The sequence below is a fragment of the Phascolarctos cinereus genome, unplaced genomic scaffold (assembly GCF_003287225.1).
Source record: "Phascolarctos cinereus isolate Bilbo 61053 unplaced genomic scaffold, phaCin_HiC Scaffold_5;HRSCAF=322, whole genome shotgun sequence".
NCBI classification, from domain to species: domain Eukaryota; kingdom Metazoa; phylum Chordata; class Mammalia; order Diprotodontia; family Phascolarctidae; genus Phascolarctos; species Phascolarctos cinereus.
The window spans coordinates 421197716-421220750 of NW_027555958.1; the positions used below are offsets into that span (position 1 = coordinate 421197716).

At 37.2% G+C, this 23035-nt stretch overlaps 1 protein-coding gene across 3 annotated transcripts in view; it reads right to left on the minus strand.

Annotated features, from left to right (window-relative positions):
* The window catches only part of POU2F1 (POU class 2 homeobox 1), a 255499-nt gene that overhangs the window by 77694 nt on the left and 154770 nt on the right, over nucleotides 1-23035 (minus strand). For all 3 annotated transcript variants that reach the window (XM_078156517.1, XM_020974723.2, XM_020974721.2), the window contains exon 3: nucleotides 19110-19210. In XM_078156517.1, coding sequence (XP_078012643.1) covers nucleotides 19110-19210 — 101 coding nt within the window. The remainder of the gene's footprint in view (nucleotides 1-19109; nucleotides 19211-23035) is intronic.

Consider the following 23035-nt stretch of genomic DNA (forward strand, 5'->3'; position numbering starts at 1 on the left):
TAGTCATTGTACATATTGTTTTCTTGACTCTGCTTTACTTCACACAGCATCAGTCGGTTCATGTAAGTCTTTCCATGTTTCTCTGTGTGCATCACATTCATCATTTTGTTCAGCAGAGCATCATATATGGATACCACAATTTTCAGCCATTTCCCAATCAGTGAGCATTTACTTTGTTTCCCATTCTTTACTACTGCCAAAAGTTCTGCTAATTGGGTAAATAAGAGCTTTCTTCTTAGCAGTCTCCTTGGGGTATATATATATGCCTAGCTGTGGAATCTCTGGGTCAAGGGGCACTTTTGTTTTGGCATAATTCTAAATTGCTTTTCAAAATGGTTATCCTGGTTCACAGCTACACTAACAATGGAAACTAGGTTACCTTTCTTCCAACAATCCCTCTGACACAGACAATTCCTATCTTTTGTCATCTTTGCCAATTTGCTGGATGTGAAATAAAACCTCAGGGTTATTCTGATTGCATTTCTCTTTATTATTAGTGATTTGTAGCATTCTTCAATTTGGTTATTAATAATCTGCAACTTTTAAAGAACTGTTTGCTCATATCCTTTAGGTTTTTTTTTTGGGGGGGGTTGTTTTGTTTTGGCTAGGCAATGGGTTTAAGTGACTTGCCCAGGGTCACACAGCTAGTAAGTGTCAAGTGTCTGAGGCCACATTTGAATTCAGGTCTTCCTGACTCCAGGGCCAATGTTCTATCCACTGTACCACCTAGCTGTTCCCTGCTCATATCCTTTGATCATTTATCTCTTAGAGAATGGCTTTGGGTCTTGTTTATATGTTATTTGTCTATTTAACTTAGATACCAAATCCTTATTAAGGAAATTTTATATAAAGATTTTTTCCCCATTCAACTTTCCCCTTCATAAACTAGAAGCATTAATTTTGTCTGTGCAGAAGCTTTTCAGTATTATATATTCAAATCTATTTTATCTTTTGTAATTATCTCTAAGCTTTAGCTAAGAATGTACTTTCTACTCAAAACTGTGAAAGGTATGAATGATTCTTTTCTAATTTTTCTATCATCACAACACTGTCTGTGCAGGTCTCTTTCTATCCATTCACAAAATTGCCACTCTGGTACACGCCCTTATCACCTCATACTTGCAAATAGCTTTATTTAGCAGCAATTTCTAGTGGGTTTATTTTTCTTATGCCTCTCTTAACACTAATTTATCCTCAATTTAGATGCCAAAGTGATTTTCCTAAAGGACAAATATTATTATACTACTGCCCTCTTCCCCCTACCCTCAATAAACTTCAGGGATCAAATGCTCTGTTTGGCATTTAAAGGCCTTCACAACTGGATTTCAGCCTACCTTTCTAGATTTCTTACAATGTACTCCCTTCTATGTCCTGTATGATAAGGTCATGCAGCTATTTTTGCCTGTCTTCAAACTCCATCTTATTGACTGGCTGTCCTGCACACCTGGAATACTCTTTCTCCATTCTGCCTCCTGGCTACCTTTAAGACTCAGCTCAAATCATACCTTCTGCAAGAAGCCTTTCTAGCCTCTGACCCTCTCCCCACCTCTCCTTTTCTACCCCTGCCCCTCTGTGCCCACCTCTTCAATCTCCCCACTAAGACTGCCTTTCATTTACACTGCACAAGTTCTACCTGCTCATTGACATCAATTAATAAGTATTTACTGGGGGACAGCTAGGTGGTACAGTGGATAGAGCACCAGCCCTGAAGTCAGGACGACCTGAGTTCAAATCCAACCTCAGACACTTTATACTTACTAGCTGTGTAACCCTGGGCAAGTCACTTAACCCCACTGCCTAGCCAAAAAAAAAAAAGAGCAATTAAGTGCTTTTTATGTACCAGAAACTGTACTATGTAATGGTATACAAAAAGATAAAATAAATCCCAGCTCTTAAGGAGCTTACATTTTAGGAAAGGAGACATGTATGTGTGTAAGGAGAGACAAACAAATACATGGTAATGTTTTTGGAGTGGAAGGCTCCTGTAGTTGAAGGGGATCAGAAAAGTCTTTGTATAGAAGGTGGCAACAGAACTGAGTTTTGAAGGAGAACCTTCATAGAAGCCTGAGGAACAGCCTATACAAGTACATGGAGATGAAAGAAATGAGTGTTGTGTGTGAGAAACTGAAAGAAGGCCACTTAGTTTATTGATAAACTACATAGTATTGGACAGGGAAATAATGTATACATAGTATTCTGGAAAGGTAAGTTGGGCCTGGGCTGTGAAGGACTTTACATGCTGAACAGAGGAATTTGTATTTAATTCTAGAAATAATGGAATGTCGCTAGAGTGAAATGTTCAGGTCTGCTCTTTAAGAATATCATGGTGAACTGCAGAGAAGAGAATACTGAGAAAGGGAGACTACTTAGGAGGTTATCTATTCTAAGAGTACAGATGAGACCAGAATGGTGGCTATGCAAGTGGGAAATGGATGGATGTGAGAGGTGTTGTGGAAGGATCAACCAAATATGGCAACTGATTTGGATGTGGGCATGGGAGGCTCACTCTCCCTTTGTTTTGTTCTTAAAGCCCTCTATGAGTTGGTCCCTTCCCACCTTTCCAGTCTTCTTACATCTCATTCTCTTCCATATCCTCTGTGATCCAGTGACACTGGCCTGCTGGATACTTTTCACAAGACAAGCATTTCCAAATCTGGGCAGTCTCACTGGCTGTCTCTCCATGTCTAGAATTCTCTCCCTCCTCCTCTCTGCCTCCTAGCTTCCTTCTGAACTTACCTTCTTCAAGTCTCTCCTAACGTCCTTTGATACTAGGCTCTTCCTCCAAGATTATCAACTTACTCTGCGTATATCTTGTTTATGTGTAATTGTTTGTATGCTGTCTCCCACATTAGACTGTGAGCTCCTTGAAAGAAGGGAATGTACTTTTTTGGTGGGCCCTTCTTTGTATTTCCAGCACTTAGCACAGTTCCTAGCACATAGGAAGTGCTTAAAAAATGTTTGCTGACTGTGCCAAAAACTGTGCTAAGCACTGGGAATACAAATAAGAAAAAGACAGAATCACCCAGTCTAGGGATTACATGTGGTAGGAAATGAACTTTCTTGCTTGGAAGCCCTCTTTAAATGAAAACTTTGGGAGCAGTTCTTTGCTCCACTTCCCAGCCCCTCCAATCAGAGGGGCAGAGGGCACTGACGAGGTTTTAGTACCAAAGCTGATACAATCTCAAAGGATGAGTTTCCTGGGAGCACGATCATGGTGTATACCAGTCCAAGGACTGCAGGTGGTGCTTAATAAAACCTTGTTGACTGACTGACTGACTCAACTTGAAAGATCCAAGGAAAGATGGTATGCTTGACAGAAAAAGGGAAGTGTTTTTTATTTAAATAATACCTAAATTTTTTCCAGTTACACATAATGACAATTTTTAAAGAAGGTTGAGTTTCAAATTTTCTCTCCCTCACTTCCTCCCTCCCTGAGGTGGTAAGCAATTTGATATAGGTTATATATGTTCAATCATACAAAACATATTACCATACGAGTTGTGTTGTGAAAGAAGACACAGACCCATAGGGCAAAAAAAAAAAAAAAAAAAAAAAACCCATGAAAGAAAATACAGAAAGTGAAAAATAGTATGCTTTGATCTGCTTCAGACTCCATCAGGTCTTTCTCTGGAGGTGGATAGCATTTTTCATCATTAAGTCCTTTGGAATTGTCTTAGATTACTGTATCACTGAAAACAGCTAACTCATTCACAATTGATCATTGTACAGTATTGCTCTTACTGTGTACAATGCTGTCCTGGTTCTGTTCACTTCACTTTGCATCAGTTCATGTAAGTCTTTCTAGGTTTTTATGAAATCAGCCTGCTCGTTATTTTTATTGCACAGTAATATTCCATTACAACCACATACCACAACCTGTTTAGCCACAACCCAATTGTTGGTCACCCCCTCAATTTCCAATTCTTTGCCACTACAAAAAAGAGCTGCTGTAAGTATTTTTGTTCAAATAAGGTCTTTCCTGAATTAGTGAAGTTTTTAAGAAAACAGAAGTTTGGGTTTGGGAGAAAACAATAATGAATTCTGTTTTGATCCTACTGCTTTTGTGATAACTATGAGACATCCAACTGGAAAGGTCCAACAGCCAGTTGCTGATATAGGGTTGTAGTTCCACAAAGAGATCTGGGATGAATGCTGGTCTGAAATGGTGACTCGTAATTAAACCCAGAGGAGATAAGAAAATGGGAGATGGAGGGAGGGAGAGTGCTGAAGGCACTCTAAAGGACAGACCTTTAGGGTGCATTCCCAGTTACACTGGCATGATATGGATGATGTTCCAGCAAAGGAAATCAATCAGGAGAAGTTGAAGGAGAATCAAGAAAGCGGTGTTAGTCAAAACAAACAAAATAAATAGAAAGAAGTGGGTATCCAAGAGAAGAGTGTTTAACAATGTAGAATATGAGACAGAGGTCCAGAGGCTTGTGGACTGAGGAAAGGCAATCAGATCTTACAATTCAGAGAGCACTGAACAAAAAGTTTAATAAATCCACAAAAATCAACAGCATTTCTATATAGCAATAAAAGCAAAACCTAGCAGGATGAAATAACAAAAGTAATTCCCATTCACAGTAACTATAAAATTCATAAAACATGTAGGAGTCAATCTACTAAGTCATAGTCAAGACCAATACTGATAAAATTAAAAAAAAACCACTCCTCAAAGAAAACAGATTTGAATAAATGGAAAGATAATCACTCTTCATGGCTGAACTATGCAATTATAATGGAAATGATTATACTACCTCAATATTATATGTATCAATATTATATGTATCTGTGTGTGTATCTATCTATCTATCTATCTGTCAGAAAAAGAGAGAGCGAGAGCATATTCAATGACTGAATGAATGAAAAAGCATTTCTTAAGCACTTATTTTGAGCCAAACACTGTACTAGGTGCAGGAGATATAAATAGAAAAAAAACACCAACCCTTGCCCTCAGAAAGTTCACATTCTAATGAGGAAGACAATATATATTGCAGAGGGATAGCCAGAGAAGGGAATTTTGGTCTGCTGAGTCACAGAGATGGTGAAGTGATCTTGAACTGATCCACAGAGTGGTACCAATATTGCTTCTACCAGAAGCTTTCTCCCTGTGTTTATCTTCACCTTAATATTCTCTACAATGTCTCCTCCCTTTCTTAAAAATTTTTGGGAAAATTTTGGTGGCATCTTTTTCTGATACTTCATGTTCATTCCCAAATATGTCCCTTCCTGCCCATCAAACTCTCTTTCAAAAAAAAAAAATTAAAAAGAAAAAAGAGCAGTTCAGGAAAACAAACACATTAATTGAGTCTTGAGACAAGATTCCCTATATGGTGGATATGAAACCCTTATTGGAAATAGTTGATGTAAAGATCCCTGCCCCAATCAAAACAGCCACATTTCCTATGCTCACTGTACTGATTTTGTGCATGAATTCGTCAACTTAATGTAATAAAAATTATGGATTTAATCTTTGGTAATCACTTCCCATCATAGGTATGAAAGGGGTGTGCTCTGGTTCTCTTTTAATTTTTTTTATCGTAACCTTTAATATTCAGGTCTATTTTGAGCTTATTGTGGATATGACTGTAAGTTCTAAGTCCAAACCTAATTTTGCCAAATTGCTTTCCAGTTTTCCCAGCAGTTTTTACCATCTAGGCAGTTTTCCCAAGTAATTTATGTTCTGGGTTATATGGGTTTATTGAATTTAATTGTGTTTGACTCTTCCTCATCTACATCTGTTCCATTAAGGTGCTACCAGTAGCAAAGAATTTTGATAATTATTACTTTACAGCAAAATTTTGGGTCTATGTATGTCCCTTTCCTCCTCCCTACCCTAACCCCATTTCCCTTGAGATTTTCAATCTTTTCCTTCTACAGATTAATTTTGCTATTATTTTGCTTTGCTTTTTGAAGCATTCCTTTGGCAGTTTCATTGGTATAGCAACAAACTGATAAATTAATTTAAGTAGCATGGTCATGCTTGCTGTATTGGCATGGCATAACCATGAGGACTGAATAACCTTCTGATTATTTAGTTTTTTGTTTCTTTAAAAAAATGTTTTACAACTACATTTATGTGTTAAATGTGCCTTTGTAGACTAATAGTTTATTTTGCAGCTGTTTTGAATGAGATTTCCTTTTTGAGAATTTCTTCAATTTTGTTACTGTCACACAGAAACGTGATTGAGTTTTACAGATTAATTTGAAGTCTGCTACCCTATTGAAGCTATTATCTCAATTGGTTTCTTTGAGGATTCTCTGAAATTTTCTTGTTTGTTTGCTAGGCAATGGGGTTAAATGACTTGCCCAGGGTCACACAGCTAGTAAGTGTCAAGTGTTTGGTCTGAGGCCAGATTTGAACTCATGTCCTCTTGACTTCAGGGCTGGTGCTCTATCCACTGCACCACCTAGCTGCCCCTCTCTGGAATTTTCTAAGTAATCTAGGATGCTGTCAGCGAATAAGGATAGTTTTGTTTCCTTCTAATGTTTCTAATCTTGTTGCCATCATTAGCATTTCTAGAACTATGTTAAATAACAGTGAGGAAAAAATAGCACACTTGTTTCATTCCTGTACTCACTTCTGGCCCAGTGTCTTTCCACTTTTTAAAATTCTTGCCCTGATACTCAGGGACTTCAAACACCTTAACTTCTGAGCTCCTCAATATACTCATTTCCTGCGACCGATTTCTCTACCCCTCCTCAGGTACACACAGAAATAATCATACCCCTTGCTCTTGCCATCTCTCACTAGTGTTCTACTTTTATGTTCATTATTTTCAAAAATCCTTTACTTGACCATCATCTCTTATCACTCCATCTTTCCCACTGCCTTACAACTCCTAATCCTATTTATCATCTATATCATGACTTCTAATCTTACTGCTCAGTTATTTCCTAGGCTATTTCATCCTTGCAGTAAATATATCTCATCTTTTATAGTGACCAGTTCAACTCTACCACTATCCTCTACTCTCAAGTTTCATGTTCCCTTATCCTGTCATTCACCCTCCCCCCCCCAGTCCCAGTGGTGGATTGCTTCTGCCATCTGTTGCTTTTGTTCTTATTCACAGCTTCAGAATTAAGCTGCAAAAAATTTGTAAAACTGTGCTAACTGGGTCTACTATAAACTTATATTACATAATCTCAACTGGGGCCTCACTGCACTAGGCAATCCTTTTATACTTCTCTATTTGATTCAATATCCTACTTACCACAGCTGCTTTTTCAAACCTTTTTATGCCTACTCAAACTTTCTGCGGCTCCTCATTCTACAACCTCTCAACAGACCCTTGCCTCATAATTCACTGAAAAAAGTGTGCTCATTTGCAGAATGCTCCCTAGTCTCTCCTTCCCTTCTGACATCACTCAAACGTTTTCCCTCACTATCTTCTCCTTCATCCCTGTATGAAGAGGTAGGCCTTTTCCAAAGTAAACCCCTCTACATGAAAGAAATAAAACATTGATTTTTTTAAAATGTGGATTAATTTTTTATTAGTTACATTGCTAATTTGTATTTTTTATTTCCATATTAGCCATGTTGAAAAAGAAAGCAAAGACCCACAAAAACAATAAAAACAAAATAAAAAAGTATGCTTCAATCTGTACTCAAGAGTTCATTAGTTTTCTGTCTGGAGGTAGACAACATTTTTCATCGTGGGTTCTTTGGAATTGTCATGGATCATTGTCTTGATCAGAAAAACTAAGTCTTTCACAGTTAATCATTCTTGCAATATTGCTATTACTACGTATGATGTTCTCTTGGTTCTCCTCACTTCACTTTGTAAGAGTTCAGGTTTTTCTGAGAGCATCCTGTTCATCATTTCTTATAATACAAGTGTTCCATCACAATCATATATCACAACTTGTTCAGCCATTCCCCAACTGATGGGCAATCCCTCAATTTCCAATTCATTGTCACCAGAAAAGAGTTGCTGAAAGTATTTTTGCAAATAGATCCTTTTCCTGATTCTCTGATATCTGTGGGATACAGACTGATACACTGCTGAGTCAAAAGGTATGCATAGTTTTATAGCCCCTTGGGTATAGTTCAAAATTGTTCTCCAGAATGGCTGGATCAGCTCACAACTCCATCAACAATGCATTAGTGTCCCAATTTTTCTACATCCCTTCCAGTTTTTATAATTTTCCTTTTCTGTCATGTTAGCTAATCTGATAGGTATGAGGTGGTATCTCAGAATTGTTTTAATTTGCAATTCTCTAATAGCTAATGATTTAGAGCATTTTAAAAATATGACTATTGATAGCTTTGATTTCTTCTTCTGAAAATGCCTGTTCATATCCTCTGACCATTTATGCATTAGAGAATGGCTCTTATTTATATATAAATTAGGCTCTGTTCCCTAAATGTTTGAGAAATTTGCTGCAAAAATCCACCCCCTTAGCTTTTTTGTTTTCCTTCTAATTTTAGCTGCATTAGTTTTGTTGTGAGAAACAAAACTCACACCTTTTTAATTTCATGTAATTAAAATTATCCATTTAATTCTCATGATCCTCTCTATCTTTTGTTTACTCATAAACTCTTCCTTATCCACAGATCTGACAGGTACATTCTCCCATGCTCCCCTAATTTACTTATGATATCATTTATACCTAAGTCACTTATTTATTTTGACCATAACTTGGTATATGGTGTGAGATGCTGGTCCATGCATAGTTTCTTCCAAACTACTTTCCATTTTCCTAGCAATTTTTGTCAAAAGGTGAAAAAGCTTGAATCTTTGGGTCTATCAAACACTAGATTACTCAGGTTATTTATTCCTATGTACTATGTAGAGTGTACCTAATCTCTTCCATTGATCCACCACTCTATTTCTTAGCTAATACCAGATTGTTTTCATGATTACATCTTTGTAACATAGTTTGAAATCTGGAACTACTAGGTCACCTTCCTTCACAATTTTTTCCCCAGTGAGTCCCTTGATATTTTTGGCCTTTTGTTCTTCCAGATGAATTGTTATTAGTTTTTTAAGCTCTTAAAAAAATTCTTTGGCAGTTTGATTGGTATGGCACTAAATAAGTAAATTATGTAGAATTGTCATTTTTTATTATATAGGCTCAGCCTAACTATAAGCAATTAATCTCTAATCATTTAGATCTGTCTTTTATTTGTGTGAAGAGCATTTTTAAATTGTGTTCATACAAGTCCCTGGTTTGTCTTGGCAAGTGGACTCCCAAGTACTTAATACTGTCTGAAGTTACTTTAAATGGAATTTCTCTATCTCTTCTTAGTGGGTTTTGTTCTAGTATATAGAAATGCTGATGATTTATGTGAGTTTATTTTATGTCCTGCAACTCTGCTAAAGTTAATTGCTCCAATCTGTTTTTTCAGTTGCTTCCCAAGGGTTCTCTAAGTATAGCATCATATTATCTGCAAATTAGAGTGATAGTTTTATTTTCTCATTGCCTATTTTTATTTCTTCATTTTTTCTTTGTCTTACTGTTATAATGAATATTTCTAATACAATATTGGAAAACAGTGGTGATAATGGAGACACTTGCTTTACCCTTAATCTTACTGGGAGGGCTTCAAATTTATCCTAGTTACAGATAATGCTTACTCCCAGTTTTAGATAAATAATACTTATAATTTTGAGAAAAAGTTCATTGATTCCTATGCTTTCTAGTTTTTTTTTTAAAGAGAAACAGATGTTGTATTTTGTCAAAAGTTTTTTTCTGTATCTATTGAGGTAATCATATAATTTTTGTTGTTTTTCTTACCGACATAGTTAATTATACTAATAGTTTTCCTAACATTGAACCAGCGCTGCATTCCTGGTATAAATCCCAACTAGTCATAATATATGATCTTTGTGATATACATTGCTGTAATCTCCTTGCTAGTATTTTATTTATAATTTTTGCATTAATAATCAGTAGGGAAATTGTTCTATAGTTTTCATTCTCTGTTTCTGGTCTCCCTGGTTTAGGCATCAAAACTATATTTGTGTCATAAAAGGAATTTGGTAGGATCCCTCCTTTACCTATTTTTCAAATAGTTTATATAGTACTGGGATTAATTGTTCCTTAAACATTTGGTAGAATTCACTTCTGAAGCCAACTGTTCTGGGAACTTTTTTCTTAGGGAATCCATTGATAGCCTGTTCAATTTCTTTTTCTAAGATAGGGTTATTTAAGTATTCTATTTCCTGTTCTGTTAATCGGGGCAGTTTACATTTTTGTAAATATTCATCATTTCACTTAGACTGTCAGTTTTACTGGCATTTAATTGGGCAAAATAACTCCTAACAATTGCTGTATTTTATCTTCATCCTTTATATTTTTGATACTGGTAATTTGTTTTGTTTTCTTTAAAAAAAATCAAATTAATCAATTGTTTAAATTAATCAATAGTTTACTGTCTTTTTCAAAAGACCAGCTCCTAGTTTTATTTATTAGTTCAATTCTTTTTAACTTTCTATTTTATTAATCTCTCCTTTGATTTTCAATTTCTCCTATTCAATTCTCTCCAGAAGGCTATTTTATTTATCTTCTTACTTTATTTCTTACGTTATGGTTAGATTTGTCTAGCTCTGAGAGGGGAAAGCTTAGGTCCCCCACTAGTGTGTGTGTGTGTGTGTGTGTGTGTGTGTGTGTGTGTGTGTATGTGTATGTCTTATTTCCTCCTGTAATTCATTTAACTTTTCCTTTAAGATTTTAGATGCTCTGCCATTTGGTACATATATGTTTAGTACTGATATTACTTCATTGTCTATGGTGCCTTTTAGCAAGATGAGGTTTCCCTGTTTCTTTTATTTTATTTTTAATTAGGTCTACTTTTGCTTTTCTTTTGTCTGAGATCATTATTGCCAGATTTTGCTCCAGCCCCTTATTTTGACTCTGTGTGTGTCTCTGTTTCAACTGTGTTCCTTGTAAACAACATATTGCTGGATTCTGGGTTTCTAATCTATTCTGCTGTTTGTTTTATTGGTGGGTTTATCCTATTCACATTCACAGCTATGATTACCAACTGTGCATTTCCCTCCATCCTATTTTCTCCTACGTGTCCTTCTCTCTCTTGCCTTTTATCTTATCCCTCCTCTAAGGTCTATTTTCCTTCTGACCACTACTTTCCTTTATCTGCCCTCACTTTTATCACCCTCCCCTTTTTCTTCCTTGTTGTATGTGTAAGATAGCTTTCTATACCCAACTGAGTGTGTGCGTGCGTGTGTGTGTGTGTGTGTGTGTGTGTATACACTTCCCCTCTGAAACGATTTAGAGTAAGTTGCCCACCCCCTTACCATTTTGCCCTCCACTGTAAAAACTCTTCCTTGCATGCCTCTTTCACGTGAGATAATTTCCCCCATTCTGCCTCTCTCCTGCTCTTCCAGGGCATCTCTCTTTCTCACTTAACCATTTTTTTAGATCATTCCAATCAGTTTCACTGTCACAACCTTTCTATTGTAAAATCCTTCTAACTATCCTAATAATGATAAAGTTCTTATAAATTACATGTATCATCTTCCCATATAGAAAAATATAGTTTATAGTTTAACCTTATTGAGTCCCTTGGATTTCTTTCATGTTTATCTTTTCATGCTTATCATTTCTTGGGGAAAGGGGAGGGGCAAAATTTGGAACTTAAAATTTTAAAGAAGTAATATTGAAAACTAAAATAAATAAAAATTTAAGAAGTCATATAAAAAAATCAATAGTTTCTAATGCTAAGCCATCCGATACTACTAAGGACTTTGGTGGCAAGAACTTTCTTTTCTGTGTCTTCAGCAGCTAATGATTCTCAAATCTATTTATCCAAATCTAACCTCTTTGTTGATTTACAGTCTCACAACTCCAACTGCTCACATCGTAAATTGGATGTTCTGTAGACATCTCAAACTCATTAATGTCCAAAAGTAAAGACATCTTTCACTCCAAAACCTCTCTTCTTCCTAACTTCCCTACCACCATGCTCCCAGTCATGCAGGCCCCCACAATCTAGGTGTGACCCTGGACTCTTCACTCTCTCTTACCCCCTATATCTAATCTGTTGCCAAGTTCTTTTAAGTCTACCTTCACAACATTTCTTATATATAATCTTTTCTCCTTACCACATCCCAGGTGTAGGGCCCTTATCATCTCACACTTGGACTATTGCTATAGTATGCTGGTTGGTTTCCCTGTCACAAGTCTCTCTCCACTCAGTTATTAATGCGCAGGTCTGATCATGTCAATCCTCTACTCAATAAACTCTGAAGGCTTCCTAATTACCTTGGTAGGTAAGTGGTACAGTGGTCAGAGCTCTGGATATATCTGGAATTCGGAAGACCTAAGTTCAAATCTAGCCTCAGCCACTAGTTGTGCAACCTTGGGCAAGTCTGTTTGCCTCAGTTTCCTCAACTACAAAATGAGGATAATAGCACCTACCTCTCAGGTTTGTTGTGAGGATCAAATGAGGTAATAACTGTAAAATGCTTAGCATGGTGCCTAGCACATAGCAGGGGCTATGCAAATAGTGGTTATTTAACATCATCACTATTATTATCTTCTCCAGGATAAAATAAAGAATCCCATTTCACTTTTAAATTCCTTTATCACCTGGCCCCTTCCTAACTTTCTCATCTTCTTATACTTCACTCCCCTCTTCATACTCAAATCCAGTGACACTGGCCTTCTTGCTCTTTCTCGTTTGAGCTATTCTATTACCCATGCTTAGAATGTTCACCCTTTTGGGTTCTCTGGCTTCCTTCAAGTCTCAAAATCCACCTTCTGCATGAAGCCTTTTCTAGTCTATAATACTCATGTCTTTGCTCTGAGATGATTTCTAATTTACTCTGTCTGTATCTGGTTTGTACATGGTTGCCTGCTTGTTGTCACCCCATTAGCTGTGAGTTCCCTATATGCAAAGTGCTGGGCATAGTGCCTAGAACATGGAAGACCCTTAATAAATGCTTGCTGACTTGTATTTACCACAAAATCTATTAGTGTTTACCCCTTGCAGTGCTGTTAGCTTTTGACTTTACATATATACTTTTTATCATATAAAAAAATGGACCTTTTACACCTGTGTTTGCAGAGTTTTAGAAAAAACGATTGGTGTACTTTGTCCAATGTTTTTCCCCCCTTTTTTTTGGGGGGGTAACTTGATTCTATCACGTGCTTTCTGGTTTTAACACAATTACACTGTTTCCCTCAATTGGAATCATCTGTGCATATCTGGTTATGATGAATAATTTTTTTTTTAACAAAGATTTTATTTAAAAATTTTTCACTCAGTAAATAGTAATTGCTTATAACGTTGGACTAAAATCTTTCTTAGTCTTATCTTGCCCTGGTCTAGATATCCAGATTTATATTTAAAAAGAGTCAGATAGAATGTTTTTACCTCTTACTTTTTGAAAATAATTGGTGTAAAAATAATTTAAATATGCAACCGGTTCTATGACCTCATCAATATGGACCACATCCATGGCTGTGTATCCTGTAAGATTCTTGTTCAGGTGCTCCCATAAAGTTTTACCTTTGACCTCCCCTTGGTAATTTCCTCCCATTTGCTTCAAAATCTCTGACATGGGTCCATACCTTCCCACTCCTCTGGGTGCTAGTTATCCCAAGGAGCTCAGATTCTCTTTTTCCTAAGGTAGGATGAGTGGTCTCTCTAAGCATGAAATCTCTAAATATAATACCCATTGTAAAGTCCCTATCTCCCTTTAAGACAATCTTTCTCTTCCCCTGGAGAAATATCTATCAGTGGTACCCCCTTCCCTTCACTGAAAATAGACTGCTACTCCTTTATCACTCTCTTTGCCTCCTTGCTCACTGTCACGTAGGTTTTCTTCTTCCTGGCAAACTAGAGGAGTTTATTTTCTCTTGTTAGCCTATAATCAGATAAAAAAGGCTAACATCCTATTCCTCTCTACTGTATTCTTCCCCGCTCTTCTTTTATATGCCTTTACATTTTGTAATTTAGTCCCACAAGAAACACCTGAAGGCAGCTTGTTGTGAAGTAGTCCCTGATGTGTCAGGCTTGTTTCTCCACTACCAATTCTATTAGATTTCTGCTTTTATGCATCTTCTCGCGTACATTTAGAAAGTAATCTCTCAGTGGTCTCTGTTGTTATTTGTTGGTCATATTGGCCTTGGTAGTTTTATTTGTTAATCCTTCTTGCGTTTCTCTTGTCTAGGGTGATTAAGAAGCAAACAATTTCTTCAGATTTAGTTTTCTTTTTAAGAATGTTTCAAATGCTTTTTTTTTTAAACTGAATGTCCGTGTTCATTTATGATGGAGCTCAGATTCGCAGAATGGGTCATTAGCGGCATCTTGAGCTACCCCTTGATCTTCAGAACACATTCTTCCACCACCTCTTATAACTTTTTGAGAATACAGGATAGTCTTGTTATTATTTGAATTTCCTGTCCTTCACATTTGAAGATTTTTCTCCTGGTCACCTGAAGAAATTTATCTGTCAGTGTAACTGTAAAAATCAACCACTATGAATCTTGAAGTTTGTAGCATCGTGGTTTGTTTTTCATTAGTTTGCTTTTTTCTTCTGGAAGCAAAGGAATTTTTTGTTTGTTTGTTTTGACTGCCACTTTGCTTTTCTGTGTTTGGAAGTTCTGTGCCGTTTAAAAATATTATTTCTTGTATTACAGTGTTCAAGTTTTTGACTTGTCATGTTCTCCTGGGACACCTATAATCTTTAAGTTGTCTCTACAGAGTATTGTTTTTGTGACCAATACACTTTGCTTGTATAGGGTTATGCTTTCTTTTAATGTCACTGTTTTTTGCTTCTCTTCTTCTAGATTGTCCTTCACTTCTGTGTATCTGCATTCCCAGTTATCCTCCCCCCTCTTGTTTCTTTGGTGAAACTTGTCTCTCTGAATTCAAGTTTTCCTATTCTGCCAATTATTTCTGACGTGCAGACCATAAACAGATTTCATTTCTCTTTTAAACCACTTAGGAACATGCTGCTATGTTTCTATGTCCCCTCTGGGAATCTACAGGTTCCTCTGCCTCAGCAGGTGTTGATTCATTTTCCTTTTTTCTTGCAATACTTATTAACAGATACTTGAACTCTTTTACTTAGTCTGAAGGCCACATTTCCTTCTGCTATTAATATCTTCCCGGTTGGTTTATCTGTTTATATGCTCAAGGTCTTTGAATTTTCTTCCTCCCGAGATCTTTGGTAATTTCAGTCATTTTTCCTTATTTTCCCTTATTACTTTCTGTCTCCCTCCCCTTTGATGATGCTTCCCTGACAGCTGGATCTTAAAAGAACCTCAGTCTTTGGAGACTGTAGAATTTCTTATCTCACTGCCATACAGCAACAGTAAAACTTGGTATTAAAATCAGTCTTTGTTTCTTTGGGAACTTGCAGTCATTAATGGTGACATACAATTCCCAAAGACAATTAAGTCCATTTTTCTGAGGGAGTTCAACTAGCTTCGCTCTAAGTCCAGCTTAGAACCTCCGGCTCTTAATCTATGACCCTCCTTTAACCTGGGCCTAATTTAATGACCATCAACACTAAATATTTTATACACACACACACACACACTGTTGGGGACGAGCTTCACAGGCTTTCAACCAAATGAATGTAATAATCTGGGCAATTCTTTATTCACTTGATCTTTCCTGTGCAGAGATTCAGGACCAACTCTTTTGGTTGTATACAGATAGATTCTAGGAAGCTCTGAAATGATCTGGAGTTTCATGTCACTACCACATATATCATCTAATAGTCTCTAGAAGCTCTTGTCATCAATAAAGAATCTCTCTTTAACTTGGATTCTGATGAATCTCTTCCAATATGGTTGGCTGAGCATTTATCTTCTTTTTTTCAGTGGCTTGCTTGATGTTCATTATAAGAAGGCTGATAAACATGGTTACTCCTGTTTCTATATCTTTCAAGAAATTTTAAAGCATGGATGGCAGATACTTTGTTAGCATTGTGCTCTACTAAATCAAACCTGAGTAGCTAGGAAGCACAGTAGATAAAGTGTTGGACTTGGGAGTCAGGCACACATGAGTTCAAATTCTGCTTCAGACACTTATATTATCTACGTAACGCTTAGGCATGTCACTTAACCTCTCTCTGTGTCACTTACCTCATCTATAAAACAGGGATAATAATAGCCCCTATTTCATAGTATTGGGGGGATCAATTGAGATAATATGTGTGCTTTGCAAACCTTATGTCAGCCATTTTTACTAAATTAAATACTTTTCCCCAATCGAAAATCAATAGAAATAGCAAGATCTGCTATTCTCTCCATCTTTCACACAACTCTAAAATGATAAAGGTGTGGTACATTGTTGACACTTAGGGAAGCTTGCTTATTTTCTCTAAAGCTCTCATCCAGGATGCCATCAGTTTATGTTTGGATGACTCATGAAGATTTTGTATAGATGGAGGGTAGGCATATGGGAGTCTGTCTGTAGCTGATGATGTTTTCTTAGTCACATTTCTTTCCTGTTAATAAGGTCTAAGATTTTTCCATACCCTTAGTATTATCCCTAGATTCAAATACCTTGTATATTGATCCTTCAATACTTCATCACTATTGTTAAATATTTATATCATATGATTGATATTCACCTCTAAATCCACTGAGGGAACCCTCACCCCTTAGTAGTTATTTCACAGTTAGTTAAATTCATTTCCTGAAAAGGGATTAAAATCTCTATTTCAAGTTCTGTTCATTTCTGAATTTAACATTTTCATATATAATAACATTTCACTTGAAATTCTCAGTTTTATTTGAATGTAACTGGGCTGTGGATTATAAATGTTTTTTTCCTTGTTTGTCGTGATTTCAGCTTATTGACTTTTTTAGTCATTTTACCTTTTTTCTCACTTCTTTTTGATCATATTGGCTATTTTATCTATTTTGTTAGCCTCTTCAAAGAAATGACTTAGTTTTATCAATTCTACAGTGTTTCCCAATTTATCCATTTCTCTTCTAATTATTTCCTCATTTGTATTAATTTCAAGTTTATTTATTTGTTGATTTTTCTATTTTTAAACAATATATTCAGTTCATTAATGCTATTTTTATATTATATTGATATGTGGTCTCAGATAAATTTTTCCTCTAGGGTCTTAGCTGTATCCTAGAAACATTAATGTCTGTGTAATCATTATCATTATTTTCCACAGTTATTATTTGTTTCTATGACTTATATTTTGACCAATTCATAATGAAACTTCTATTCAAGTCTGTATCCTTTCCCGGTGTTATTTTCTATTTTTACTGCATTGTGACATGCTTTTAAGTATACACAGTGGAATGTCCCTCTTCCTATTCTTTTTTTTTTTTTTGGTTGTTTGTTTGTTTTTCTGGTGAGGCAATTAGGGTTTCAGAGTCACACAGCCAGCCAGTGTTATGTGTCTGAGGCCAGATTTGAACTCAGGTCCTCCTGCCTCCAGGGCCGGTGCTCTATCCACTGTGCCACCTAGATGCCCCTTCCCTATTCTTTAAGCTTTATCCTTGAAGTGCCTTTTTCTTTTTTCTAAGTCTCATTCTACTAAGCTTCAGTAATGCATATAAAGTAATATTTACTTTCATGTAATAGGATGTTCTTCTAGTTCATCTTGCTTGCTACTATAATTTGTGCAACTGAATATCAACATTGGAGGTCACAGTCTCTATGACTGGCATCTTCCTTGGATTTTGTCTCTTGTGAACCTCAGGGTATTTTTATTGCTGTTACTCTGTCCTACAACAAAGCTAGCATTTATGGTAAATGGCATAATGGACAAGTATGCTTCAGTTTTCTTCCTCCCTTCCTTTCCTACTGATTTCAAAGTTCTTTTAGTTAGTTTTACAAAACTACAGGCAAATAACGGTCTTACCAACTATCAGTGGGTATTGACCATCCCTACTTAGAACCTTGTCATTTACATACTTTAATCAATGGTCCAGGTTCCAGATCAAATCCCATTCTCAGACAACATTTTAACCACTTTACCAATAAGTCTGCCTCTTCTGAAGCTTCTGCCTTTCAAGTAGCATCAGTAGTGAAAACACCATCTAGCAAATATCTTCAGTTTTTTGCCCAAGACATAGTGAATCAGCATCATTATACCAAGACACAACATTGCTGTAAGTAGTACATTAGCTCCCAGTTTTAATCAAAGAAGAGATATAAGCAAAGTGCTAGAAGTTACACAAAACAATGAACTTGAAAGTCCCAAGAGAATGAAACAGGAAATGTTTTCTATATCCCCATGAATCTCTCCCACTATTTTAGAATCTACTTCTCTTGCATCTTTACTCAGATCTTATAATATAAATATTCTCATTAAATCCGACATTATTTTTCTATTCCTTTCCCTTCAGCTAAAAAATGGAGAAGTATAATTTAAACCACAAAAATCCTTGATTCTATAAGTACAAGGTGTGTTCTTTAAAGGCTTGTTTTGTATGCCCAGAACAAAAATTCTCAACGTAAGCAACAAAGTTAAAGGATACTTTATTTTACCCCAAACAAGGATCAATAACATCACTTGTAACATTCTAAACCACAATGAAGATGTATAAGGTTTTCACCTTATATTCTCACATTCATCCTAGGACATGGGCAGAAGAGTTCTCATATAAAAGAAGAAACAAGCTAAAACAGAATAAGGGAGTTGTCTAACAACCCATCAGTAAGATGTTAGATTGGAACCCAGATCTTCTCACTCATGGCCTCACACTACACGCTTCATTTGAGCCAGCCCAGCACGTAGGAGTGGTTTATATTACTTTCTAAACGAAGGTATTTTAAAACAGCTTAATAGGATAATATTATGAGCAAATTGCTACTTTCTTTGTAGGCACGGGAGCATGCTGGGGCAGTTCTAGATTTGTCTATCTAGTTTTGGCCTATACTCTCAACTGGCCCTTATGCTTGTCAAAATAAGTAATTTAGTTATACATATTCAAAGTAAGAGAATCTTTTTGCCTGCAGTTGTGAGGTCTGTGGCCTAGAGAACCTGCTAAATTATAGCCACCAACATAGCCACATCAATTCTGTAACACATGCTCAACATCATCCTTTTGAAAAAAGGAAAATTCTAAATATTCTGAAACATCTTTCCCATTAGTACTGCCATACTCCCAGTTCTGTCTCAAACTTTTCCCAGTTGAGCAGAATGTTTTACCTGATGGAGGTGTCCAAGGAAGGCCTGAGCCTGAGCTGAAGAGATTGCTCCTCCAACAGGAACAGGCTGCTTCTGGAAGTCTAGGCCATTTGTCTGTGTACCTGGAAAGAAACAAAAATAATTACATCTAAGCCTTTTCCTTCTGGAATTCCTATATCCTCAACTGACTCAAGAGTATTAACAAATACCCTTGCATCTTAGATATCACCGCTTACATTCTTTCTATCTTCTGATACTAACAGAAGCTGGGCTCCTCCAGAAGACACTATATCCCTGAAGCTCCTTAACCAGCACCATATCTTTCTTTCAAGTACCTCTGGGCCAATGAGAGTAGGCATACTTCTCCCTGCCACATCAACACCGTCCTTATGAACGATATCTCCCCGAGTAACAGAAACGATTTTTTTAGTCAATCAGCAACATCATACTAGGAGGCAACATTCCTGTAACACTTAGGGTACCTTAGCTCCCAGTTTTAATCAAGGAAGGGATAGAAGCAACGTTCGGAGAGTTACACAAAACAACAAACTTCAAAGTCCTAAAGGACTGAAACAAGAGAATGCTTTTTGTTTCACCATCAATGTCTCCTACTTTTAAGAAGTCTACTCTTCCATCTTAACCCACATCTTATTTATAACAGAAGATTTCTCATTAAACTGGGTACCTTGTTTTTCTGTTCCTTTCTCCTCCATATTCGAGCTAAAAAACGAAGAAGCAGAATTTAAACTACGAAAATCCTTGTGACTCTGAAAGTACAGCCTTTAATTAGGGCTTGTTTTGCATAATAGACAAAAATTCTCAACAAAAGAGCAATGAAGTTGAAGGATGTCCTCTTTGACTCCAAAGAGGGATTAACCCCTCAGTAACCTCTCCTCTCCTGTTACCTATTGTATATCCTCACTCATACACGTCTATTAGCTTCCAGGTCTTTTTTTCCTCTTTCCCGTAACCCTTTAGTATCGGGTTCATAGTGCTCCTCTCAGCTTCCACTCCTGACCTCATACTCGGTGTGACTTCAATACACATGTCAGACAACCTACACCTCTCTTCTAGCTCGGTCACCCACACGAAGAATCATACTCTGGATCTCACCTTCTATAATTATGCTCTATTATCCCAAACTGCCAATCTTTCTGATCATAACTTTCTCTCCTTACATCTCTCCTTCTGACCCTATCCTGATATCTTCTTCCAAACCAATTCCTCACCCTCACTGTGCTCTCCAATCCCTCTACCTTTCCCTGGCGATCTCATCTGCAATCCTTCTTTTGGTGTCACTTTCCTTCCTTCTTTAGAATCCCTTACCGCCTTGGTCCTACTGCTGCTAAATCTCAAGCATGGATTATTTCCGCCAATCTCCTTCTCTGCTTCTACTCGGTTTCTTCTAGGTGGTGCAGTGAACAGAGCCGTGGGCCTGCAGTCAGACAGGCCTTTGCTAAGAATCCTGCCTTGGATATTTATAGCTTTGTGACTCTGCGCAAATCATAACTTCTTCCAGACTCAGATTCTTCAACTGTCAATGGGCATAGTAATAGCACCTTCCTCCCAGGGTTATTTGTAAAATACTTCGCTCAGTGCCTGGCATATAGCATACAGTAGGTGCTTAATAAACGCATGTTTCTCTCCCTTCATTTTTTCTTCTTCTTGATACCGCTGGAGAAAGGCACATTAACAACCCCACCTTTTAGAGGTCAACAATAAACATATATTGCCTAATCTATCAGGGCCCTTTTACTTCCAAGAAGTCAATTAAACTCTTCCTTGATTGACTCCATCACACTCTCCATTGCAAGTTTTCCAAACCTTTTCTTCCAAAGCCCTTTATGGCATCAGTAGGCAAACTACACAAATCCAGACTGCTGTCTTTATACAGCAAATGTAAAAACTATTCTTAAGCTTGAGGGCGATATAAAAATTTGCTGAGAAAACAGATCTTTACTCATGAAATTCCTCTTCTCTTCTACTCCATAATCCCCTTACTCCCAATAGAGGCAATTAGGTGGTACAGTAGATGGGAATAGTGGGCCTGGAGTCAGGAAAACCTAAGTTGGAATCTGGCCTCAGATACTTACTTGCTGTGACTCTGAACAAATCACTTAACTTCTGTCTGCCTCAGTTTCCTCAAATGTAAAATGAGGATAACAATGGTACCTATTTCCCAGGGTTGTTGAGAGGATCAAATGAGATAACACTTGTAAAAAGTGCTTAGCACAGTGCCTGGAACACAGTAGGCATTTAATAAATGCTTATTGCCAACCTTCTTTCTTTCCTAACCCCCATTATTTCAGAGTTCTGAAGAAGGATAGATAGCAACCAGCGTAGGGCCTGACATATAATAAATGTTTAATTAAAGCTGCGTGCATGTGCGTGTGTGTGTGTGCGTGCGTGTGTGTGTATGTGTATCTTTATTTCTAAAATTCTCCAGGGGAAGTCATCCAAGGAGAAATAGGAAGTTCTCATGAATAACAATTTGAGGAGAAAGAGGAATTATCTCAAGAGACCAATGTGGGGGTCCATCCATCAGCCAACTGTTTTTTAATTTTTGTCTTTATATTTTCAGCCTAGCAGAGTGCTTTACATATAACAGGTGCTTAATAAATGTTTGTTTCAGTCAATAAACATTTATTAAGCACCTTTAATATAGCAGAGAACTATGCACTGGGGATAAAAAGAAATGTAGAAGACAGCTCTAGTTCTCAAGGAGTTCACAGTCTAAAGGAGGAGACAACAGGCAAACAACTATGTACAAATCAGCCATATGAAAGATATATAGGAAATAATCAACAGAGGGAAGGTATTAGAATTAAGAAGGATGGAAAAAGACTTCCTGTAGAAGGTGGGATTTTAGGTAGGATTCAGAAAAGCCAGGAGGCAGAGCATTTTAGGAATAGGGGACGGCCAATGAAAGTAATGTTTGTTAGAAAGAACAGTGAGGAGGCCAACGTCACTGGATTGCATGGTGTGAGGAAAGAAAGTGGCATAAAGTATAAGAAGACTGGGAAGATATGTGTGGGTGTGGGGAGGTTATGAAGGACTTAGAACACCAAGCAGAGGAGTTTATATCTGATCCTGGAGGTGATCCGAAGTCACTGGAATTGACTGAGTGGGGAGTGGTAACACAGTCAGACCTGTGCTTTAGGAACATTTATTTGACAGCTGAATGGAGTACAGAATGGAGTGGGGAGAGACTTGAGACAGAGAGACCAATCAGTAGGCTACCGCAATAGTCGAGATGGGAGGTGATAAGGGCCTGTACCAAAATGGTGGCAGGGTCAGGAGAAGGGAGCACATGTGAAAGATGTTGAAGCTAAAATTGACAGCCCTTGGCAACAGAGTGAATACAGGGGGTGAGAAAGAGAATGAAGAGTTAAGGATGCCACTTAGGTTGCAAGCCTAGAAGACTGAGAGGATGATGTTGATGATAATGATGACGACAGCTAACATTTATATAGTGCTTACTATATGCCAGGCACTGTGCTAAGTGCTTTATAATTATGATCTCATTTGATCTTTACAACAACCCTGGGAGGTAGGTGTTATTATCCCCATTTTACAGATGAGGACACTGGGGTAAACAGAGTCAAGTGACTTGCCTAGGATCACATAGCTAGTAAGTGTCTGAGGCTGCATTTGAACTCAGATCTTCCTGACTCTAAGCCTAGTGCTCTATGCACTACACCATGCAGTTACCTATGGTGGTGTTCTTGACAGTAATATGGAAGTTTGGAAGGGAAGAAGTCTTGATGGAAAGAAAATGAGTTCAGTGCTGAATATGTTGAGTTTAAGACAGTCTACAGGAAATCTAATTCAAAATGTCCAGTAGGCAGCTGGAGTTGTGAAACTGGAGGTCAGCAGTTAGGATTGTATGCGCAGATTTCAGAATCTTCAGCACAGAGATAATAATTGAATCCATGGGAGCTAATGAG